Below are 22597 nucleotides of genomic sequence, written 5' to 3'. Positions count from 1 at the left end.
TACTGCTTACCCATGGCAGGTCCTACCACAAACTTCTGGCTTTTGTGCCATCATGTGCAAAATATGCTTTTTCCACTTAACATGCAATGATAAAGAACCTTATACATATAATAAAGGTGAAGGCAATGTGGTACAACAGCATTGCAGTATGAATCGCGTACAAAATTAGTGGTATGAATCATGATACACCATTTCAGTGTGACCCCCATCATACAAGAAACTTGCAGTATGAGTCATATGAAAACTATTAATGTCAATAGGTGTGGATTAGAGATGCTGCAAAGGCAATTTCAGTAGCTAGGGAAAAGATTCCAGAAAATGGGAACTGAGAACTATACCACTTTAACAGACATCAGCTAAACCAAGAAGGCACATTCATCTTGGCAGATAGAATAAATCAAACAGCTCGGAAGAATTTAAGCTAGGAAGCCAGATTGAAGGGATAACAGTATGAGCCAATTAATAGGAAGGAGTCAAGTGAACATCGCAAGGAATGATCCATCGTGTATTTACATGAATGCCAGGCCCGCAGGAAAAATGATTGAGTTAGCAGTTTGGTTAAGTAGGAAGCCAATATGAAATTGGATTTACAAAAGACCATGGGGGGTAACAAATCTATTTTACGGGGCTTACGAATACTTCAAAAAGGATAGCGAAGGAAATAAAAAGATTGTGTGGCATTGTGCATCACGGAAAATTAATATGGTCCTGGGTGGAAATTGGTACAGCTGGATCAGGAAGATAGGAGAAAATTTAAAGAGGCCAGAACAAAATAAAACCGGGCTGGTGTACTACTCTGTGAAGTTATAATGTTTAGTGCTAAAGCCAATTGTAATCATAAAAGATGTTAATATTGTTGACATAGAGACTTAGAGAAGATGATCTGTATGTGCAAGGGAATCATCTTGCAATGTTTCTGCAGAAATGACGAGATTATCTTTTACATTAATCCCATTTATCCCAAAAAGAAAGTCAGCACAAAATAGGAGAATAAAACCATGTCAATTAAAAAGGGAAGTCTTGGAAGACAGCAAATCTTCCTGTTAGTAAATCTAAACTAACTCATTTATTATATTTACATGAACTATATACACTTTCCATAAACCTGTCTAGCTTCTGCTGCTCATGATACTTCCTGCTTCTCTCAAGCCTATTACACATCATCAGCACAGTGGGAGGTGTTACTCACACTATCCCAAACATTAACCCTTTCAGACCCTTATACTACATCTCCCCTTCCCCCCCCCCCCCCCCCCCCCGCCTCACCAAATTCTTGGTCCATATATATGTTTTTACATACTACCCCATCTCCCCCCAAGTCTCTGACATCACAGATTCAATCTAAGAGGCTTCATGACTCTCCCTGATAGTAGGAACATGAGTAGACCATTCAGCCCATTGAGCCTGTTCTGCCATTCAATTAGATCATGGATGATCATCTACCTCAATGTCACTTTCCCGCACTATCCCCATATCCCTCGATATCATTTGTCTCCAGAAATCTATCAATTTCTGTCTTGAACATGCTCAATGATTGAGCTTCCACAGCTCTCTGGGGTAGAGGATTCCAAAGATTCATCACCCTCTGAGTAAAGAAATTCCTCCTCATCTCAGTCTTAAATGGTCTACCCCTTATTCTAACATTATGTCCCCTGGTTCTAGACTCACCAGCCAGGGGAAACATCCTATCTATATCCAACCTGTCACGCCCTGTAAGAATTTTGTAAGTTCACTTCTCATTCTTCAAAACACTAGAGAATACAGGCCCAGTTTCCTCACTCTCTCCTCATAAGACAATCCCACCATCCCAGGAATTACTCTGGTGAACTTCCATTGCACTCCCTCTATGGCAAGTATATCCTTCCTTAGATAAGGAGAACAAAACTGTACACAATACTCCAGGTGCAGTCTCACCAAGGCTCTATGCAATTGCAGCAAGACATTTTTTGTATGCAAATCCCCTTGCGATGAAGGCCAACATACCATTTGCCTTCCTAATTGCTTGCTGCACCTGCATGTTAGCTTTTAGTGACTCATGAACAAGGACACCCAGGTCCCTTTGGACACCAACACTTCCCAACCTCTCACCATTTAAGAACTGCTGTCTTTCTGTTTTTTCTACCAAAGTGGATAACTTCACACTTATTCACATTATGTTCCATCTGCCATGTTCTTGCCCATTCACTTAGCCTGTCCAAGTCCACTTGAAGCTTCCTTGCACCGTCCTCACAACTTACATCCCCACCTAGTTTTGTGTCATCAGCAAATTTGGAAATATTATAATTGGTCCCCATATCCAAATCATTTACACAGATTGTGAACAGCTGTGGCCCTAGCACTGATCCTTGTGGTACCCCACTAGTAACAGCCTGCCATTCTGAGAATGACCCATTTATTTCTACTCTCTGCTTTCTGTCTGTTAACCAATTCTCATTCTACACTAGTATATTAGCCCAAATCCCATACGCTCTAATCTTGTTTACGAACCTCCTGTGTGGGATCTTATAAAAAGCCTTCTGAAAATCCAAATACACTACATCCACTGGTTCTCCTTTGTCTATGCTACAAATAACATCCTCAAAAAACTCATACAGGTTTGTCAAACATGATTTCTCTTTCATAAATCCATGTTGACTCTGCCCAATTTCACCATTATTTTCTAAGTGTCCAGTTATCACATGCTTTATACTGACATCAAACTAACAGGTCTATAGTTCTCCATTCTCCCTCTTCCCCCCCCCCCCCCCCCTTCAAAATAGTGGGGTTACATTTGCTACTTTCCAGTCTGCAGCAACCTTTCCAGAATCTATAGAATTTTGAAAGATAACCACCAATGCATCCATTATCTCGATAGCCACCTCTTTCAACAAAGAACAAAGAACAGTACAGCACAGGAACAGGCCATTCGGCCCTCCAAGCCTGCGCCGATCTTGATGCCTGCCTAAACTAAAACCTACCCCAAACCCCACTCTCAACACTCTGGGATGTAGCTCATCTGGTCCAGGGGATCTAACAACCTTCAATGGAGTTAACTTTTCAAGTACTACCTCTTTACTCAGTTTCACAAGTCCCTTGGTTCCCTAGTATTTCTGGGAGATTTTCTGTATATTCTTCCATGAAGACAGACACAAAGTAATTGTTTAGTTTCTCTGCCATTTCCTTATTCTTTACTATAAATTCTCCTGTCACCACCTGTAATGGGCCCACATTTGTCCTTGCTAATATTTTCCTTTTCACATACCTAAAGAAGCTTTTACAGTCCACCTTTATGTTTCTCGCTAGCTTGAATTCATATTCTCTTTTCCCTTTATCAGTTTCTTGGTTATCCTTTGCTGAGTTCTAAATTACTCCCAATCCTCAGGCTTACCACTTTTTCTGGCAACCTTGTATACAATCTTTAACTTCTTTTGTTAGCTATGGTTGATTCACCTTTGCCATTGGGTACTTGTGCCTTAGAGGGATATATATCTGTTGTAGACCATGTGGTACTTCTTTAAATCTTTTAGTGTATTTTCCCAATCCACCATAGCCACTTGCCCCTCATACCTTCATAGATTCCCTTGTTCAGATTTAATGCCCTAGTTTCCGAATGAACAATATCACATTCAAACTTCATGTGAAATTCCATCATATCATGGTCAGTATTTTCCAAAGGCTATTTACAGCAAGGTTATTAATTAATTGTGTTCTTGTCGGACTTGGAAGATCAGTAGACTTTTTCTGAACTCTTGTTCATTGATTTGTATGGCCTTCATTGAGGTTTGTAGTATCCAATTTTCTCAACTTCAGAATCAACATCTGGTTCATCCAAATACATAACTGATTAATGTCTTTGAGGAATAAGAATAAGGTTTCTCCTATTTCCTCCTATAGTACCTTCTGGAGTTTTTACTAAATAAGATCTCTGATGATTTTCATCTCTCTGGATAATTACTACTTCTCTGCCTTGGTCTCATATTTTGTCCTTCCATCAACTTGGGTAGGTTTCTGGTACGATATTTCCTATTGTGGTTCTGAGCTTGTTATTTCCTGGAAGACTTCTCTCTGTCTTAGAACTCTCTGATAATCCTTGACTTCTAGCCCTGGAAGTAGTTTTTTGGGTAAGATAGGAAGTTGAGTTTTGAGTTCCCCCCACCCCCGCCATCAACAGTTCGGACAATGCCAATCCACATAGCAATGAAGTAGATCTGTAGTTTAAGAGTGCAGTTTGAAAATCTTTGTTTTCTCTCTTTACAATAATAATAACAAAGCATTATTTGAGTGTGTCAGAAGAGAAAGGAACAACTTGTATTTCTAACTGTAGTTATATATTTATTGCAAGATATCCTTCATGAAAACATTCACTGAGCCAAGAAGGAAGAGATTAGAATCATAGAATGGTTACAGCATAGAAGGAGGCCATTCAGCCTGCCATGTCTGTGCTGGCTCTCTGCAAGAGCAATTCATCTAGTCCCACTCCCCGGCCTTTTCCCCATAGCCCTGCAAATTTTTTCTCTCCAGATAATTGTCCAATTCTCTTTTAAATTGATTCTGCCTCCACCAGACTGTCAGGCAGTTCATTCCAGATCCTAACCACTCATGCGTAAAAAGGTTTTTGCTCATGTCCCCTCTAGTTCTTTTGCCAATCACCTTCAATCAGTGTCCTCTGGTTCTGGATCCTTTGGCCAATGGGAACAGTTTCTCCCTATCTACTCTATTCATACCTCTCATGATTTTGAAAACCTCTGTTGAATCTCCTCTTAATCTTTTCTCAAAGGAGAACAGACCCAGCTTCTCCAACCTATCCATGTAACTGAAGTTCCTCATCCCTAGAACCGCTCTCATTTTTCTTTTCTGCACCCTCTTTAATGCCTTAACATCTTTCCTAAAGCATGGTGCCCAGAGCTGGAGATAATACTCCAGCTGAGGCCGAACCAATGTTTCATACAGGTTTATCATAACTTCCTGTTCTTGTATGCTATACCCCTATTTATAAATCCCAGGATCTTGTATGCTTTATTAACTGCTTTCTCAACCTGCCCTGCAACCTTTAATGATTTGTGCACATATACCCCCAGGTCCCTCTGTTCCTGCACCCCATTTAGAATGGTACCCTTTAAATTATATTGCCTCTCCTCATTATTCCTACTGTTATGACCGACCGCTCCAGTCGAAGCCCCCAATCAAAATATACGATTCTAATTGTGGAGGGAGAAATGTACTGATAATTCAATCCTGTCGCTCCACAGATCGCCTAACATATTATTTTAAACTTTCCAAATTAAAGAAAGACCCAGCCAAATTATATCATCTATGAATGAGGCTAACCAAACCAGGTGTCTTTAAATCAACAAATTAACTCTTTAATTAGAAGAACTAAATTCTTAAACACTATGAAAACATAAACATTTAAAATAGAAAAAATTAGAGTCCTTGCAAATTTACAGTCCAATGTTGCTTGAAGTCCTCACAGAATGTTGCCTGAAGTCGTCACAGTCATCTGATGCGAGAAAAAGTTTCTTCCAGAGTAGAACCGTCCATGGTCTACCTTCAGCATTAGGTGATGCGTTCCTTCTCCAGCGAATTTCAACAATTAACAACTTGCAAACACTTTCAATAGAATCAATCTGACTTTCGAGTTTTGAGGGATAAAAGATTGTCACAGTCTAACTTCACTTTCTTCAATCTAATTTACCAGAGAGCTCTGTTTTGACTTGACTTTTTTTTTAGAATTTTGAGAAATAATAGCAGACTAAAATCCTCTTCCTTCAGTTTAAATGATTGAGAGCTCTTTTTCAGGTGTGCTCATCACAGCTGTGTCCTCTGTGTTGGTGTGTTAGAACAAACTGTCTTCCACTAAAAGCCATTTCAAAACTGAGTTGCAACAAATGTATCACATGAGACTCACTCCCAGTGGTTGTATCTATGGTAATGAGAATGCACCTTTTGAATTGCAGTCTCCAAATGGCTGTTTCTAAGGCAACGAAAATGCACCTTCCTTTAACTCCTGAGGCTATCTGGTTCTTAAAGCAATACTGATCCCTTGCAAGCCTTAAAGGCAAACTACATATTCCTGAAAAAAACTACAGGACCATGATACCTACCAAAATATTTTTCATACTTTTCTGCATTAAATTTCATCTGCCACTTGTCCGCCCATTCCACCAGCCTAACTCTCTCCTCTTGAAGGTTATTGCTATCCTTCTCACAGTTCACAATACTTCCAAGTTTTGTGTCATCACAAATTTTGGAATTGTGCCTTGTACACCCAAGTCTAGGTCATTAATATATATCAAGAAAAGCAGAGATCCTAGCACTGACCCCTGGGGAACCCCACTATATACTTTCCTCCAGTCTGAAAAACCGTTCATCACTACTCTGTTTCCTGTAACTCAGCCAATTTTATATCCATGCTGCTACTGTCCCTTTTATTCCGTGGGCTCTAACTTTGCAGACAAGCCTATTGTGTGGCACTTTATCAAATGCCTTTTGGAAGTCCATGTACACCACATCAACTGCATTACCTTCATCAACCCTCTCTGTTACCTCATTAAAAAGCTCAAGCAAGTTAGTTAAACACAAGTTGCCCTTAACAAATCTGTGCTGGCTTTCCTTAATTAATCCACATTTATCCAAATGAATGTTAATTTTGTCCCAAATTATTATTTCTAAAATCTTTCCCACCACCAAGGTTAAACTGACCGTCCTGTAGTTGCTGGGCTTTTCCTTACACCCTTTTTTGAATAAGGCTGTAATATTTGCAATTCTCCTGTCCTCTGGCACCACCCCTGTATCTGCGGAGGATTGGAAGATTATGGCTAATGCCTCTGCAATTTCCTTACTTCTCTCAGTATCGCTGAATGCATCTTATCCGGTCCTGCTGACGTCAGCCTATCTAGCACCTCCTCTTTATCAATTTTTAGCCCATCTAATATCTCAAAGAATTCCACTTTCACCGTGATTTAATTGGGCAGCACCTTCTTCCTCAGTAAAGACAGATGCAAGGTACTCATTTAGTACCTCAGCCATGTCACCTGACTACATGCTGAAAGCAACCAAAGGCTAAATGGGTGTTCAGGAGGTACTGAAGGATGAATGTTAGGCCATTTCCTTGCGATAGTGGGGATGGTATCTGAGGACATGCATGTGCTAGAATGACTAAACATTGTGTTGTGACTGTTTTAATAACTGAAATTGGAAGCTGGGAGAAGAGCAGAAATTAAGAGATGAAGGCCACGATCCTGCTTTGCCAGTGGTGAAATTTTATTGAAAACCTTGATTATCTTCATGTCATGAAACATCGACTCACACAGAAAATAAAAATGAGCATAGCTGGATGTCTGATTTACTTTTTCAAACATCCAGTCAGGATTTAACCAAGTTTAGTTTAATTAAAAAGAATTGAAGTTATTCAAACTTTTAACACAGCAACAGTTGAATGGTGAAGTGTGAAAGCTCTAACCTGCCCTATACCTGTAGCAGCCTCTGTTCTTTGAGCAGTTCCCAAACCCCAGCACCAGCTAATTGGGCAGAAGCAGCATCCGGGGCTCTGCCTACGTCACCGCTTCCCACAATGCCCCTGGAGATCGCTAAGATGGCGGTACCCATGGTGCGGAGAGGGCCGCTGCTGTCTTTATTGAGGAGGCCGAGCTCGTTTCTTTCGGCCCCGGGAAGTGCTGCGGTCCGAGTCCAGAGCCGGTGTAAGAGCGGCAGGAATGTCCTGCAACTTCACCATCGAGGCATCTTCAAAGACATCTTCCCGGAGGCCGGCAACCTGCACCAATTGCTGGAGTCCGGGTCCCAGACCCTGTATTGCGGCTTTGATCCCACCGCCGATAGCCTGCACATCGGCAACCTGCTCGCCGTCATCGGGCTGCTGCATTTCCAGCGGGCCGGTCATCGCGTCCTGGTACTGTTGGGGGAAGCCACGGCTCGATTGGGCGACCCAAGCGGCCGGAGCAGCGAGCGGGAGGCCGTGAGTGCGGGCACGGTGCAGGAGAACGCCCGAGGCATCCAGGAAGGGATCCTTAGCGTGTTCCACAACCACCGTCTCTGCTTCTGCAGTGAGGCCGAGGCCGCCAGTTTGGGGCCGGTGAACATCGTCAATAACTGGTCTTGGTACAAGGATAAGGAGGTGGTGGGTTTCCTGGAAACCGTGGGTAGGCATTTTCGCATGGGCACCATGCTGAGCAGACATAGTGTACAGTCCCGACTTAAGAGCCCAGAGGGCATGAGTTTGACTGAGTTTACTTACCAGATGTTTCAAGCATACGATTTCTATTATTTAAATCAACATCACAACTGCAGGATTCAACTGGGAGGGACAGATCAACTAGGTAACATGATGTCTGGATACGAATTTATACACAAGTAAAGTACATCGCCCCTCTTAACTATATTCTTTGCAAGTGTTTACATTACTTTTTTTTGAATGTGTGCATCTTTTTACCGCATATTTATAGTTTTTTGAGTGACATACGTTTATTTAAAAATATATAATGAATCTGTAGGGTGACTGGGCAAGACGTTTATAGCATCATGGTACCACTTGTGACCAGTTCGTCAGGAGACAAACTAGGAAAAACTTCAGGGAACGCAGTATGGCTGAACAGAAACAAGACTTCACCCTTTGAACTGTACCAGTATTTTGTCAGGCAACCGGATTCAAATATAGAAAGGCAAGATCTTTCTACTTACTTTTCAGAATGTTTTTAAGTTTTGTGTTTGCATGTTCTGATACAACACAAAATGCAATTTATTAGAATACGAGAGCAAGCTAGCCAGAAATATAAAAACAACTAGTAAGAGTTTCTATAGATATTTATAAAAAGAAGAGATAAAGTGAGTGTTGGTCCTATCAAAAGTGAGGCTGGGGAATTAATAAGGGAAAATAGGAGATGGCAGATGAACAGGTATTTTGCATTGATTTTCACTATAAAGGATACAAGTAACATCTCAGAAATAGCTGTAAATCAGGAAATGGAAGGGAGGGAGGAACTGAAGAAAATACAATCAAAAGGGAAGTGGTACTGAGCAAATTGTTGGAGCTGCGGGCTGACAAGTCCCCAGATCCTGATGGATTTCATCCTAGGTTATTAAAAGCAGTGACTAGTGCGATATTAATGCATTGGTTTTAATTTTCCAAAATTTCCCAGATTCAGGGAAAGTTCCATTAGATTGGAAAATAGAGAATTTATTCAAAAAGAGAGGGAGACAGAAAGCAGGAAACTACAGGCCATTTAGCTTAACATCTGTCTTAGGGAAAATGTTAGAAGCTATTATTAAAGACGTTATAGCAGGGCACTTAGAAAAATTCAAGGTAATCAGGCAGAGTCAACATGGTTTTGTGAAAAGGAAATCATGTTTATCGAATTTATTGGAGTTCTTTGAAGAAGCAACATGTGCTATGGATGAAGGGGAACCAGTAGGTGTACTGTACTTAGATTTCCAGAAGGCATTTGATAAGGTGCCACATCAAAGGTTATTGCGGAAAATAAAAGCTCATGGTGTGGAAGGTAACATATGGGCATGGAGAGAAGATTGCCTAGCTAACAGGAAATAGAGAGTAGGCATAAATGGGTCATTTTCTGGTTGGCAAGATATAACAAGTGGTGTGCCACAGGGATCGGTGCTGGGGCCTCAACTTTTTACAATTTATATAAATGACTTGCTAAATTTGCTGATGACACAAAGATCAGTTGGAAAGTAAGTTGTGAAGAAGACATAAGGAGGCTGCAAGGGATATAGATAGGTTAAATGAGTGGGCAAAATTATGGCAAATGGAGTATAATGTGGGAAAATATGAAATTGTCCATTTTTGGCAGGAAGAATAAAAAAGAAGCATATTATCTAAATGGTGAGAGATTGCATAACTCCGAGACTAGGGTGTCCTAATGCATGAATCGCAAAAGGTTAGTCTGCAGGTTCCGCAAGTAATTAGGAAAGCTAATAGAATGTTATCAATTATTGCAAGGGGAATTGAATACAAAAGTAGGGAGGTTATGCTTCAGTTATACAGGGCATTGGTGAGACCACATCTGGAGTACTGTGGACAGTAATGGTCTCCTTATTTAAGGAAGGATGTAAATGCGTTGGTAGCAGTTCAGAGGTTTACTAGACTAATACCTGGAATGGGTGTGTTGTCTTATGAGGAAAGGTTGGACGGGCTAGGCTTGTATCTGCTGGAATTTAGGAGAGCAAGAGGCGACTTGATTGAAACATATAAGATGCAGTGGTCAGTGGCGCAGTGGTTAGCACCGCAGCCTCACAGCTCCAGCGACCCGGGTTCAGTTCTGGGTACTGCCTGTGCGGAGTTTGCAACTTCTCCCTGTGACCGCGTGGGTTTCCGCCAGGTGCTCTGGTTTCTTCCCACAGCCAAAGACTTGCAGGTTGATAGGTAAATTGGCCATTGTAAATTGCCCCTAGTGTAGGTCGGTGGTAGGAGAATGGTGGGGATGTAGTAGGTAATATGGGATTAATGTAGGATTAGTATAAATGGGTGGTTGTTGGTCAGCACAGACTCGGTGGGCCGAAGGGCCTGTTTCAGTGCTGTATCTCTCTATGACTCTAAGATCTTGTGTGGGTCTTGACAGGGTGGATGTGGAAAGGATGTTTCCCCTTGTAGGAGAATCTGTTTAAAAATAAGGGGTCGCCCATTTAAGACACAGATGAGGAGAAAGTTTTTCTGTCAGAGGATCGTGAGTCTTTGGAATTCTCTTCCTCAAAAGGCAGTGGAAGCAGAGTTTTTAAATATTTTTAAGGGTAGATAGATTCTTGATGAGCAAGGGGATGAAAGGTTATCGGGGGTAGGCGGGAATGTGGAGTCGAGGTTACAATCAGGTCAACTGTGATCTATCTTAGTCTTCTGGCCCTGATGGAATGCATCCCAGGGTACTAAAAGAGATGGCAGGAGAAATAGCAGGTGCACTGGCGGTAATTTTCCAAAATTCGCTGGACTCTGGGGTTGTCCCAGCTGATTGGAAAACAGCAGATGTGACGCCACTGTTTAAAAAGGGAGGTAGACAAAAGATGGGAAATTATAGACCGGTTAGCTTAACCTCTGTATTGGGGAAGATGCTTGAGTCTATTATCAAGGAAGAAATAGCAGGGCATCTTGATAGAAATTGTCCCGTTGGGCAGACGCAGCATGGGTTCATGAAGGGCAGGTCATGCTTGACAAATCTTTTGAAATTCTATGATGACATTACGAGCAAGGTGGACAATGGGGACCCAGTGGATGTGGTGTACCTAGATTTCCAAAAGGCCTTCAACAAGGTGCCACACAAGAGGCTGCTGCATAAGATAAGGATGCATGGCATTAGGGGTAAAGTATTAGCATGGATAGATGATTGGTTGACTAACAGGAAGCAGAGAGTGGGGATAAATGAATGCTATTCTGGTTGGCAATCAGTCACTAGTGGTGTGCCTCAGGGATCGGTGTTGGGACCGCAATTATTTACAATTTATATAGATGATTTGGAGTTGGGGACCACGTGTAGGGTGTCAAAGTTTGCAGATGACACTAAGATGAGTGGCAGAGCAAAGTGTGCAGATGACTGTGAAACTTTGCAGAGGAACATAGATACATTGAGTGAGTGGGCAAAGGTCTGGCAGATGGAATACAATGTTAATAAATGTGAAGTCATTCATTTCGGTAGGAGTAACAGTAAAAAGGATTATTACTTGAATGGTAAAAAGTTGCAGCATGCTGCTATGCAGAGGGACCTGGGTGTCCTTGTGCATGAATCGCAGAAGGTTGGTCTGCAGGTACAGCAAGTAATTAGGAAGGCAAATGGAATTTTGTCCTTCATTGCTAAAGGGATTGAGTTTAAAAGCAGAGAGGTTATGTTGCAGCTGTACAAGGTACTGGTGAGGCCGCACCTGGAGTACTGTGTGCAGTTTTGGTCTCCTTACTTGAGAAAGGATATACTGGCACTAGAGAGGGTGCAGAGGAGGTTCACTAGGTTGATTCCGGAGTTGAGGGGGTTGGCTTGTGAGGAGAGACTGAGTAGATTGCGATTATATTCATTGGAATTCAGAAGAATGAGGGGGGATCTTATAGAAACATATAAAATTATGAAGGGAGTAGATAAGATACAAGTAGAGAGGATGTTTCCACTGGCAGGTGAAGCTAGGACAAGAGGGCATAGCCTCAAGATTAGAGGGAGCAGATTTAGGACTGAATTAAGAAGGAACTTCTTCACCCAGAGGGTTGTTAATCTATGGAATTCCTTGCCCAGTGAAGTAGTTGACGCTTCTTCAGTAAACTTTTTTAAAGCTAAGGTAGATATCTTTTTGAACAATAAAGGAATTAAGGGATTCGGTGAGAGCGCGGGTAAGTGGATCTGAGTCCACGAAAAGATCAGCCATGATCTTATTGAATGGCGGAGCAGGCTTGAGGGGCCGGACGGCCTACTCCTGCTCCTAGTTCTTATGATCTTATTGAATGGGGGAGCAGGCTCTTTCGCCTGTTTAGAGGTCCTTGGCGATGCCAGATTTTTGGTCCTCACAGGAGATTATGTGGCTAGGTGGTGAGTCGTTGCTTTGCACCATTGCATCATGTCTGCCCTTTTCCTACCTTCCTCTTCATATACTTGTATTTTTTAAATGATTGATTATTCATATGTAAGTATCACTTCTAAAACATAAACATCAGCTTTAATATTTCAAAATAATTCTGTTCAGTAAGGCGAGGAGCCAGTTTTGACAAAAAAAATTTTGGTCTGGCGAGAACGTTGTTCGGGAGCTGTCGCAGTTTCTGGTCTATCAGACTTCCAGAGTCATTCAAAATTCATTAAGAGCCACGGTGGCGTGCATTTTGAAAGATACATTTCTCAGTCCAGAAATGATTGCAATTAAATGCTGGTACTTTGCGTCCAAACAGTGTGACAATAATGAACGTCAGGCTTGGACTTATCTTCCACCTCCACTGATCTGTTCCAATTAGTCTTTAGTGACATGTCCTTGCCTTGTTTTATGACTTTTTCTGTATGATTTAATAATTATTTGAAACATAAAATTGCAGCAAATGTTATCCCTGATTTGAGTGGCCATCAGGAAATGAGGAACTGTCCACAAAAAATTGTGTTTGTTTATCTTCTTTGGCTACATTTGAACTTTTTGGGGAACAAGTGACCGACAGTCTGCGTGATCTAGGCAGACTTTATATACCCTTTTTTCCTGGGTATGTACGTGTAGTTTGGTGAAAAGAATCCCTGAATTGTTTTCCTGCCTCCTCTTCCTGGTCCCCAATGGGGGGGATAAGTGATCTGCATTCTGTGCCTGTACATAGTAATGGAGGGAAGGTTGCGAACTTGAAAGTTTGTTGTCAGACTCGCCTCCCCATGGAGCCCAAATGTAACAGGCTGCTTCTAGTTACAGCAATATTATTCTAAATGGTGGTGTAATTTTATTTTAACTTTATGAAGTATACACGTTTGTTAAGTTATTTCTGCCTTTGACCAAACTGTAGTTTTGCTTTCTTTAGGTATCTGAAGCTTTTTACCTTCATCCCACTTCCTGAGATTGAAAACATTATGGTCAACCACAGAAACGATGCAGGAAAGCGCATTGCTCAGAAACGACTGGCAGCAGAAGTCACAAAATTGGTTCATGGCAAAGAAGGACTAGAGTCTGCCAAAAGGTGAGTCTTGAGAATCTGTTCATCATACCCCTAGGACCAAAGATTTAGTTCTCTCAGGCTTTGTTGCTATCACCTTGAAGTATAGGCAGGGAAGCAATAATAGGTGGGTCCCTGATCATAGAATCATTGGTTACAGTGCAGAAGGAGGCCATTGAGCCAATTGTGTCCATGCTGGCACTCTGCAAGACAATCCAGTTAATCCCACTCCCCTGCCTTTTCCTCGTAGCCCTGCAAATGTTTCTATTCAGACAATTATCCTGCTTAAGCTCCTAGAAGCTGAAAAAATAATTGACTGTCTGCCCCTACAGAGGCTGATCTATTCAAAGTCCACGGAAACTTCCTTCCAGAAGACGACTGAGTTGAATAAAATAAAAGGCATGTGGGTGCATTAGACAACTGACAGTGGCTCACCCCACTCCTCCGCAGCATCTATGTTTAACCCCAACAGTAACTCAAAATAATTGCAGTATGATCTGATTATTCCTCAATAACATTATTCCTCAAGGGCGGCGCAGTGGTTAGCACCGCAGCCTCGCAGCTCCAGCGACCCGGGTTCAATTCTATGTACTGCCTGTGTGGAGTTTGCAAGTTCTCCCTGTGTCTGCGTGGGTTTTCTCCGGGTGCTCCGGTTTCCTCCCACAAGCCAAAAGACTTGCAGGTTGGTAGGTAAATTGGCCATTATAAATTGCCCCTAGTATAGGTAGGTGGTAGGGAAATATAGGGACAGGTGGGGATGTGGTAGGAATATGGGATTAGTGCAGGATTAGTATATATGGGTGGTCGGCACAGACTCGGTGGGCCGATGGGCCTGTTTCAGTGCTGTATCTCTAAACATCTAAACTAAACATTTATCTAATTTCTTCATGTTTTAATGTTAAACAAGACCAAAAATAACAGATCCATTGTTAGCTATTTACTTCCTGGTGGGGAAAATTTTATGGACCTTTATCTTATTTAGATATGTGATAGTAGGAGGGGTGTTATTGTTATGTTAGCGGACGAATAATCCGGGTACAGTATTGTAATTGTTATGTTAGTGGACTGATAATTCAAGGGGGTACAGTATCATTATTGTTTTGTTAATGGACTGATAATCCGAGGTAAAGTAGTCTTAGAGTTATGTTAGTAAACTAATAAAGCGGGATGTAGTAGTGTTACGGTTATGTTACTGGACTAATAATCTGGGGTACAGAAGTGTTATTATGTTGCAGGACTAATAATCCGGGTTGCAGTAGTGTTATTGTTATGTCAGTGGACTAATAATTCACAGTACAGTAACATTATTGTTATGTTATTGGACAAATAATCCAGGGTACAGTACTGATATTGTTATGTTAGCGGACTAATAATCCGGGGTGCAGTAGTGTTATTCTTATGTTATTGGACTAATGGTCCAGGGTGCAGTAGTGTTATTGTTATGTCAGTGGACTAATAATTCACGGTACAGTAACATTATTGTTATGTTATTGGACAAATAATCCAGGGTACAGTACTGATATTGTTATGTTAGCGGACTAATAATCCGGGGGCAGTAGTGTTATTGATATGTTACTGGACTAATAATCCGGGGGACAGTAGTGTTATTGTTATGTTAGTGGGCTAATAATCCGGGGGACAGTAGTGTTATTGTTATGGAAGTGGACTAATAATACAGGGTGCAAGAGTGTTATTGCTATGTTACTGGGCTAATAATCCAGGGCGCAGTAGTGTTATTGTTATGTAAATGGACTAATAATCCGGGGTGCAAGAGTGTTATTGCTATGTTACTGGACTAATAACCCAGGGCGCAGTAGTGTTATTGTTATGTAAATGGACTAATAATCCGGGGTGCAAGAGTGTTATTGCTATGTTACTGGACTAATAATCCAGGGCGCAGTAGTGTTATTGTTATGGAAGTGGACTAATAATCCAGGGTGCAAGAGTGTTATTGCTATGTTACTGGACTAATAATCCAGGGCGCAGTAGTGTTATTGTTATGTAAATGGACTAATAATCCGGGGTGCAAGAGTGTTATTGCTATGTTACTGGACTAATAATCCAGGGCGCAGTAGTGTTATTGTTATGTTCGTGGACTAATAATCCAGGGTGCAGTAGTGTTATTGTTACGTAAATGGACTAATAATCCAGGGTGCAAGAGTGTTATTACTTTGTTAGTGGACTAATAATCTAAGGTGCAGTAGTGTTGTTGTTTTGTTAGTGGACTAATAATCCGGAGTGAAGCAGTGTTATTGCTTTGTTAGTGGACTAATAATACAAGGTGCAATATTGTCATTGTTATGATACTGGACTAATAATCCAGGGTACAGCAGTGTTATTGTTATCTTAGTGGACTAATAATTCGGGGCGTAGTTGTGTTATTGTTAGTGGAGTAATAATCCAGGGTGCAGTAGTGTTATTTTTATGTTAGTGGCCTAATAATACAGGCTCCTGTAGTGTTATTATTATGTTAATGGACTGATAATTCGAGGGACAGTAGTGTTATTGTTATGTTAGTGGACTAATAATCCAGGGTGCAGTATTGATATATTATTTGACTAATAATACGGGCTGTAGTAGTGTTACTGTTATGACAGTGGACTAATAATCCAGGATGCAGTAGTGTTATTGTTATGTTAGTGGAATAATAACCCAGGGTACAGTATTGATATTGTTATATTAATTGACTAACATTCCAGGGTGCAGTAGTGTTATTGTTATGTTAGTGGGCTATTAATCAGGGTGCAGCAGTGTTATTGCTTTGCTAGTAGACTAATAATCCAAGGGGGGAGGGGATAGTGCTATTGTTATGTTAGTGGAATAATAATCCGGGGTACAGTAGTGTGATTGTTATGTTACTGGACTAATGATCCAGGATGCAGTCATGTTAATGTTATGTCAATAGACTAATAATCCAGGTTGCTTTATTGTAATTGTTATGTTAGTGTTCTAATATTCCAGGGTGCTGCAGTGTTATTGTTATGTTACTGGACTAATAATCCAGGGTGCAGTAGTGTTATTAATAAGTTGCTGGACTAATAATCCAGGGAACAGTAGTGTTATTGTTCTGTTAGTGGACTAATAATTCAGGGTGCAGTAGTGTTATTGGTATGTTACCGGACTAAAAATCCAGTGTACAGTAGTGTTATTGTTATGTTAGTGGACTAATAATCCAGGCTGCAGTAGTGTTATTGTTAAATTACTGGACTAATAATCCGGGGTACTGTACTGGTATTGTTATGTTAGGGCCCTATAATACAGAGTGCTGTAGTGTTATTGTTATGTTAGTGGGCTTGTAATCAGGGTGCAGCAGTGTTATTGTCATGTTAGTTGGACTAATATTCCAGGGTGTCATAGTGTTATTGTTATGTTACTGGACTAATATTCCAGGGTGCAGTTGTGTTATTGTTATGTTACTGGATTTATATTCCAAGGTGCTGTTGTGTTATTGTTATGTTAGTGGGCTTGTAATCAGGGTGCAACAGTGTTATTGTCATGTTAGTGGACTAATAATACAGGGTACAGTAGTGTTATTGTTATGTCAATGGACTAATAATCCAGGGTGCTTTAGTGCAATTGTTATGTGAGTGGACTAATATTCCAGGGTGCTGTGGTTTATTATCATGTTACTGGACTAATAATCCGGGGTACTGTAACTTTTAAAGTTATGTTAGGGTCCTTTAATGCAGAGTGCTGTAGTGCTATTGTAAAGTTACTGGACTAGAATCCAGGGTGCAGTAGCGTTATTGTTATGTCAATGGACTAATAATCCAGGGTATATTATTTTTATTGCTATGTTAGTGGACTAATAACATGGGCTGTAGCACGGGGATGTTGCTCACCTCCCGAAGGACGCCGAGGAGTTTTCCAGGCATCGATGGTGGGAGCTGAGGAAATGGCTTATTACCTGCCCTCCCTTCCCCTTCCTCCCCCTTCCATTCCCCCTCCCCCTTCTCAGCTCCACTCTATCAGCTCATCCCCCCGTTCCCCCCTTCCACCTCCCTCTCCCTTCCCAGCTCCACTCTCTCAGCTCACCCCCCCACCCCCCGCACCCCCTCCCCCTTCATAACTCCTTTCCAGCTTCCCCCTTGCACCATCTTCCCCCTGCACCCCCTTCCCCTGCACCCCCCGCAACCCCTTACAGCCCCCTTCCCAGCACCCCCTCCACTCCTCCCCCTCGCACCCCCTCCTCCCACCGGCTTCATTCTACACCTGTGTGGGGGCCCTAACAACCCCACTGCCTTGTGGGCATCTCGGGAGAGACCAAGGCTAAGGGAGTAAACCCTAACAGAAAATCCGGAGCGGAACCCCGTAGGCGGTCATGTGTCACCTTTGGCATGTTTCCGGCAGTTCCTGCAGCCATACTGGTGCCAAACGTCGTGCTCTGCACTCCTTTGGACCCCACCAGAAAGGCCAAGAGGGGGGTTTTGACGCTTGGGCAACTCTCAACCTCCATACATTCGCCCAGGCATGCGCCATGGAGAGGTCACTTCATAGTTGCCTCGCAGCGACTGACACCACTGACCACCTCCAGGTGCTTACCCATTGTCTCTCGAGACAAGGAGGCCAAAGAAGGAGGGGTGGCCAGAAGTTTGATCAGAGATGCGTTTTAAGAAGAATCTCAAAGGAGGGGAGTAGAGAGATTTGGTAGGAATAACAGGGGCATCCTGGGTCAGGAAACACCCCATAATCGACTTCAGTGAGGCCCTTAAAATCCTACAGTCACTCTACAAACCTGTTGTTCTCCGTCTTTTCAGTAGCGGGTATTACAGTCCTGAGTTTGTGTTCTTGGTGATCCTACATGTGTTAGCAAGGTGTTTCCACTGTCTTAGTTCATAAGCCATTCAACTCAATATGACTTGGCAGTATTTATCACTCAACCTACCCCATTATGTATATATAACCCAATGATATATCACTCTGTTTTTCCTTTTTTAAGTGTCAGCTTGACTCTTGGTAGCAATCTCACCTGGGAATCAGAAAGTTATGCATTCAAATCTCACTCCAGGACTTGAGCTGTCAATATGTAAATGTAGGTTTTGTCTCTGAGTCGTGGGTTGCTCAGTTTAGCCTGATGATACTTAAGCAGGATAGGAGAAGTTTCCGTTTATGAGCCATGTAGCTACCAACCCTTCAAAAGTTGGTATCTACTCTGCGCCATCCAGCTCCAGAAACAAATGCTAGACTATATTTTATTGGTGCTACTGTTGAATTTTTTCCCATCTCTTCAGATGTACAAGTGCACTCTACCTTAGTAGTCTGGATGCCTTAGAGACCATGTCGGATGAAGAGTTACAAGAATTGTTTAAAGAAGCACCGTTCTCTGAGAATCTGCTTGAGCCAGGCACAACAGTGCTGGATCTTTGTCGTAAAGCCAGTGCAATTCCAGATGGACCCAGAGGGTATGTCTTTTGTGCAGAACTTTACTTCTCACTGGTTGGCAGTTACCTACAGTCAGGAATGGATGGAGCACAGAACCTCATCAAAGACATAAGTTTACCAATCCTTCATGATTTATTTAATCATTTATTCTTTCCAACCTTGGTGATGCTGTGCACAGTGGGCCTTGACGCTTAGATAGAATTTTACAGCACAGAGCTATTTGGGATTCTCAGTTTAAATACATGTATAAAGAAGAGTGCAGTACTTCTGTCTCAGCAAAATGATATCCACAATGTTTTGCATTTCTACTTTCAAGGCCATTTATGGCTGTGACCTGCACTCACCAGAAACTACAACCAGCAAAGGGTTTGAGCTGGATTTAGACCTGGGTCCCAGATGTGTCATTCAAACCCTCCCAAGTTGATATTCTGATAGAGTGCCATAACTCTCTCTACATTATTATCTACTTGAGTAAGAATGATTAACATGTCACTGGCCACCTTTCTCTGTAGTTCCATTAGTCCGCGATAGTTTTGATACAATTGTCATTTTGTTGACAGCTCTTTTGTTAGCAGTAATTTGAAATGAGTGTGGATTGTTTGCTGAAGGAGTGATTCTGAAGGAAATATAAACTACATAAAAGAACATTTTTTTCTTCACCCACTCCAGGTACCAGATGATCACAGATGGTGGAATTTGGATTAATCACATACGAGTGACAAAACCAGAACAAGTGCTGGTTTTGGGACAGCATATTCTGACAAATGGGCTATCGTTGCTTAGAGTTGGAAAGAAAAATTACCACATTGTCAAATGGCTCAATATGGTAGCTTAGTCACTGAAGTTCATGGATGTTATTTTGTCATGGTTATGAATATATATGCTTTCAGGTTTCATTTAAAAATATTTTTGAAGAACTGTGTCACATGAAGTTCTAAACATGCTGTTGCCGAGGTTTAACTGGGAGATCATATGTCCAGTATCTCTAGCAATTAAACCAGAAGAGCCCAAACTGGAAGCATTTCCAAATTGTAATTTTAATATTCATATTATGCAGCATTGGGTAAATGTTGAGGATTTTAGCTAGGCCAGTTTCCATCAACAGCGTGCCTTTTCTTGGAAAGGAATCACTATGTACTGTTCCTCTTGATCAACTAATATTAATTGGAGAAATAGGAAGAAATAAGGTGCTTCTATTGCATAATTTTCCTCACTGATATGCATCCTTGGTCCCAATTAAGGATAACTTTGTTAGTAAATTAGAATGTGCGGTAGATAGTAATTGAAATCTTTAACCAAATTATAAATAATGGAGACAAAATTGCATCCTCTGGATGGATGGTGAGCGTTGACTTAGAATTTGTTGACCTACCTTTCTCAAACTTCAGGATTTCTGGAATCAGCTTTCAAGTTCACTTGCTGCCATCTGTTTTATACAGCCACCATACTATGTATAGACTTTTATGCTCACTGAGTGAGAGGCCATGGAGATGGCTACTGTGATCAGGTGACTAATTACCACAGAAGGCTTTTTTGTATATCTGTACATATATGTATAGAAGAGAACCTACATACAGCAATAAAATAGGAAGTGAATTAAAAAGTGAAAATTTTAATTTGTACATTTGGATTTCCCAAATAGAATTTTTTTATGTTCTGCAGTGACTGATATTTGGGGAGGGAATGATTGAACGGAGGGAAATGTACAATGGCCCATGATGAGCTTTTAATTTTGGTTGACCCAACATAAAGGAAGGAACAGTGGGGCTGAGAGCTTCATTTGAATGCCAAAACATCATGATTCATTATCATGCTCCAGAGAGGCCATGCAGATGGTGACTGCAATCAACTATAGGTCAGTCAGCTTAACCTCAGTGGTGGGAAAGCTTTTAGAAACGATAATCTGGGACAAAATTAACAGTCACTTGGACAAAAGTTGATTAATTAAGGAAAGCCAGCACAGATTTGTTAAGGGCAAATCGTGCTTAACAAAGAACAGTACAGCTCAGGAACAGGCCATTCAGCCCTCCAAGCCTGCGCCGATCTTGATGCCTGTCTAAACTAAAACCTTCTGCATTTCCGGGGTCCATATCCCTCTATTCCCATCCTATTCATGTATTTGTCAAGATGCCTCTTAAACGTCGCTATCGTACCTGCTTCCACCACCTCTCCCAGCAGCAAGTTCCAGGCACTCACCACCCTCTGTAAAAAAAAAAAACTTGCCTTGCACATCCCCTCTAAACTTTGCCCCTCTCACCTTAAACCTATGTCCCCTAGTAACTGACTCTTCCACCCTGGGAAAAAGCTTCCGACTATCCACTCTGTCCATGCCGCTCATAACTTTGTAAACCTCTATCATGTCGCCCCTCCACCTCCGTCATTGCAGTGAAAACAATCCGAGTTTATCCAACCTCTCCTCATAGCTAATACCTTCCAGACCAGGCAACATCTTGGTAAACCTTTTCTGTACCCTCTCCAAAGCCTTCACATCCTTCTGGTAGTGTGGGGACCAGAATTGTATGCAATATTCCAAGTGTGGCCTGACTAAAGTTCTGTACAGTTGCAGCATGACTTGCCAATTTTTATACTCTTTGCCCCAACCGATGAAGGCAAGCATGCCGTATGCCTTCTTGACTACCTTATCCACCTGCGTTGCCACTTTCAGTGATCAGTGGACCTATACGCCCAGATTTCTCTGCCTGTCAATACTCCTAAGGGTTCTGCCATTTACTGTCTACTTCCCACCTGTATTAGACCTTCCAAAATGCATTACCTCACATTTGTCCGGATTAAACTCCATCTGCCATTTCTCCGCCCAAGTCTCCAACTGATCTATATATACCCTGCTGTATCCTCTGACACTCCTCATCACTATCCACAACTCCACCAACCTTTGTGTCGTCCGCAAATTTACTAATTAGACCAGCTACATTTTCCTCCAAATCATTTATATATACTACAAACAGCAAAGGACCCAGCACTGATCCCTGCGGAACACCACTAGTCACATCCCTCCATTCAGAAAAGCACCCTTCCACTGCTACCCTCTGTCTTCTATGACCGAGCCAGTTTTGTATCGTCTTGCCAGCTCCCCTCTGATCCTGTGTGACTTCACCTTTTGTATCAATCTGCCATGAGGGACCTTGTCAAAGGCTTTACTGAAGTCCATGTAGACAACATCCACTGCCCTTCCTTCATCAATCATCTTCACTTCCTCAAAAAACTCAATCAAGTTAGTGAGACACGACCTCCCCTTCACAAAACCATGCTGCCTCTCGCTAATAAGTCCATTTGTTTGCAAATGGGAGTAAATCCTGTCCCGAAGAATCCTCTCCAATAATTTCCCTACTACTGACGTAAGGCTCACCGGCCTGTAATTTCCTGGATTATCCTTGCTACTCTTCTTAAACAAAGGAACAACATTAACTAACCTGATTTAATTTTTTGATGAGGTAACAGGTTGATCAGGGTAATGTGGTTGGTGTACATGGACTTCCAAAAGGCTTTTGATAAAATGCCACATAACAGGCTTATCAGCAAAGTCAAAGCCTATGGAATAAAAGGGACAGCAGCAGAATGGATACAAAGTGGCTGAGTGACAGGAAACAGAGTTATGGT

The 22597-nt window shown here is 41.7% G+C and overlaps 1 protein-coding gene across 1 annotated transcript; it reads left to right on the top strand.

Annotated features, from left to right (window-relative positions):
• Positions 1 to 7565: 7565 nt before the first annotated feature.
• On the top strand, positions 7566 to 20595 carry yars2 (tyrosyl-tRNA synthetase 2, mitochondrial). The gene is made up of 5 exons (XM_068050820.1): positions 7566 to 8349; positions 8490 to 8657; positions 13466 to 13621; positions 18829 to 18999; positions 19649 to 20595. The coding sequence occupies exons 1-5, from the start codon at positions 7574 to 7576 to the stop codon at positions 19812 to 19814; spliced, it is 1437 nt and encodes a 478-aa protein (XP_067906921.1). The 5' UTR covers positions 7566 to 7573; the 3' UTR covers positions 19815 to 20595.
• Positions 20596 to 22597: the final 2002 nt, after the last annotated feature.

Source organism: Heterodontus francisci, chromosome 18 (assembly GCF_036365525.1).
Source record: "Heterodontus francisci isolate sHetFra1 chromosome 18, sHetFra1.hap1, whole genome shotgun sequence".
NCBI lineage: Eukaryota > Metazoa > Chordata > Chondrichthyes > Heterodontiformes > Heterodontidae > Heterodontus > Heterodontus francisci.
Note: the sequence above shows the minus strand (reverse complement) of the source record. Positions and strands in the feature narration are given on the sequence as shown.

Coding starts and splice junctions, on each gene's coding strand:
- yars2 (XM_068050820.1), top strand. CDS start 7,574: ATGGCGGTACCCATGGTGCGGAGAGGGCCGCTGCTGTCTTTATTGAGG. Junction 8,350..8,489: donor GGATACGAATTTATACACAA/GTAAAGTACATC, acceptor ATGAATCTGTAG/GGTGACTGGGCAAGACGTTT. Junction 13,622..18,828: donor GGACTAGAGTCTGCCAAAAG/GTGAGTCTTGAG, acceptor CCATCTCTTCAG/ATGTACAAGTGCACTCTACC.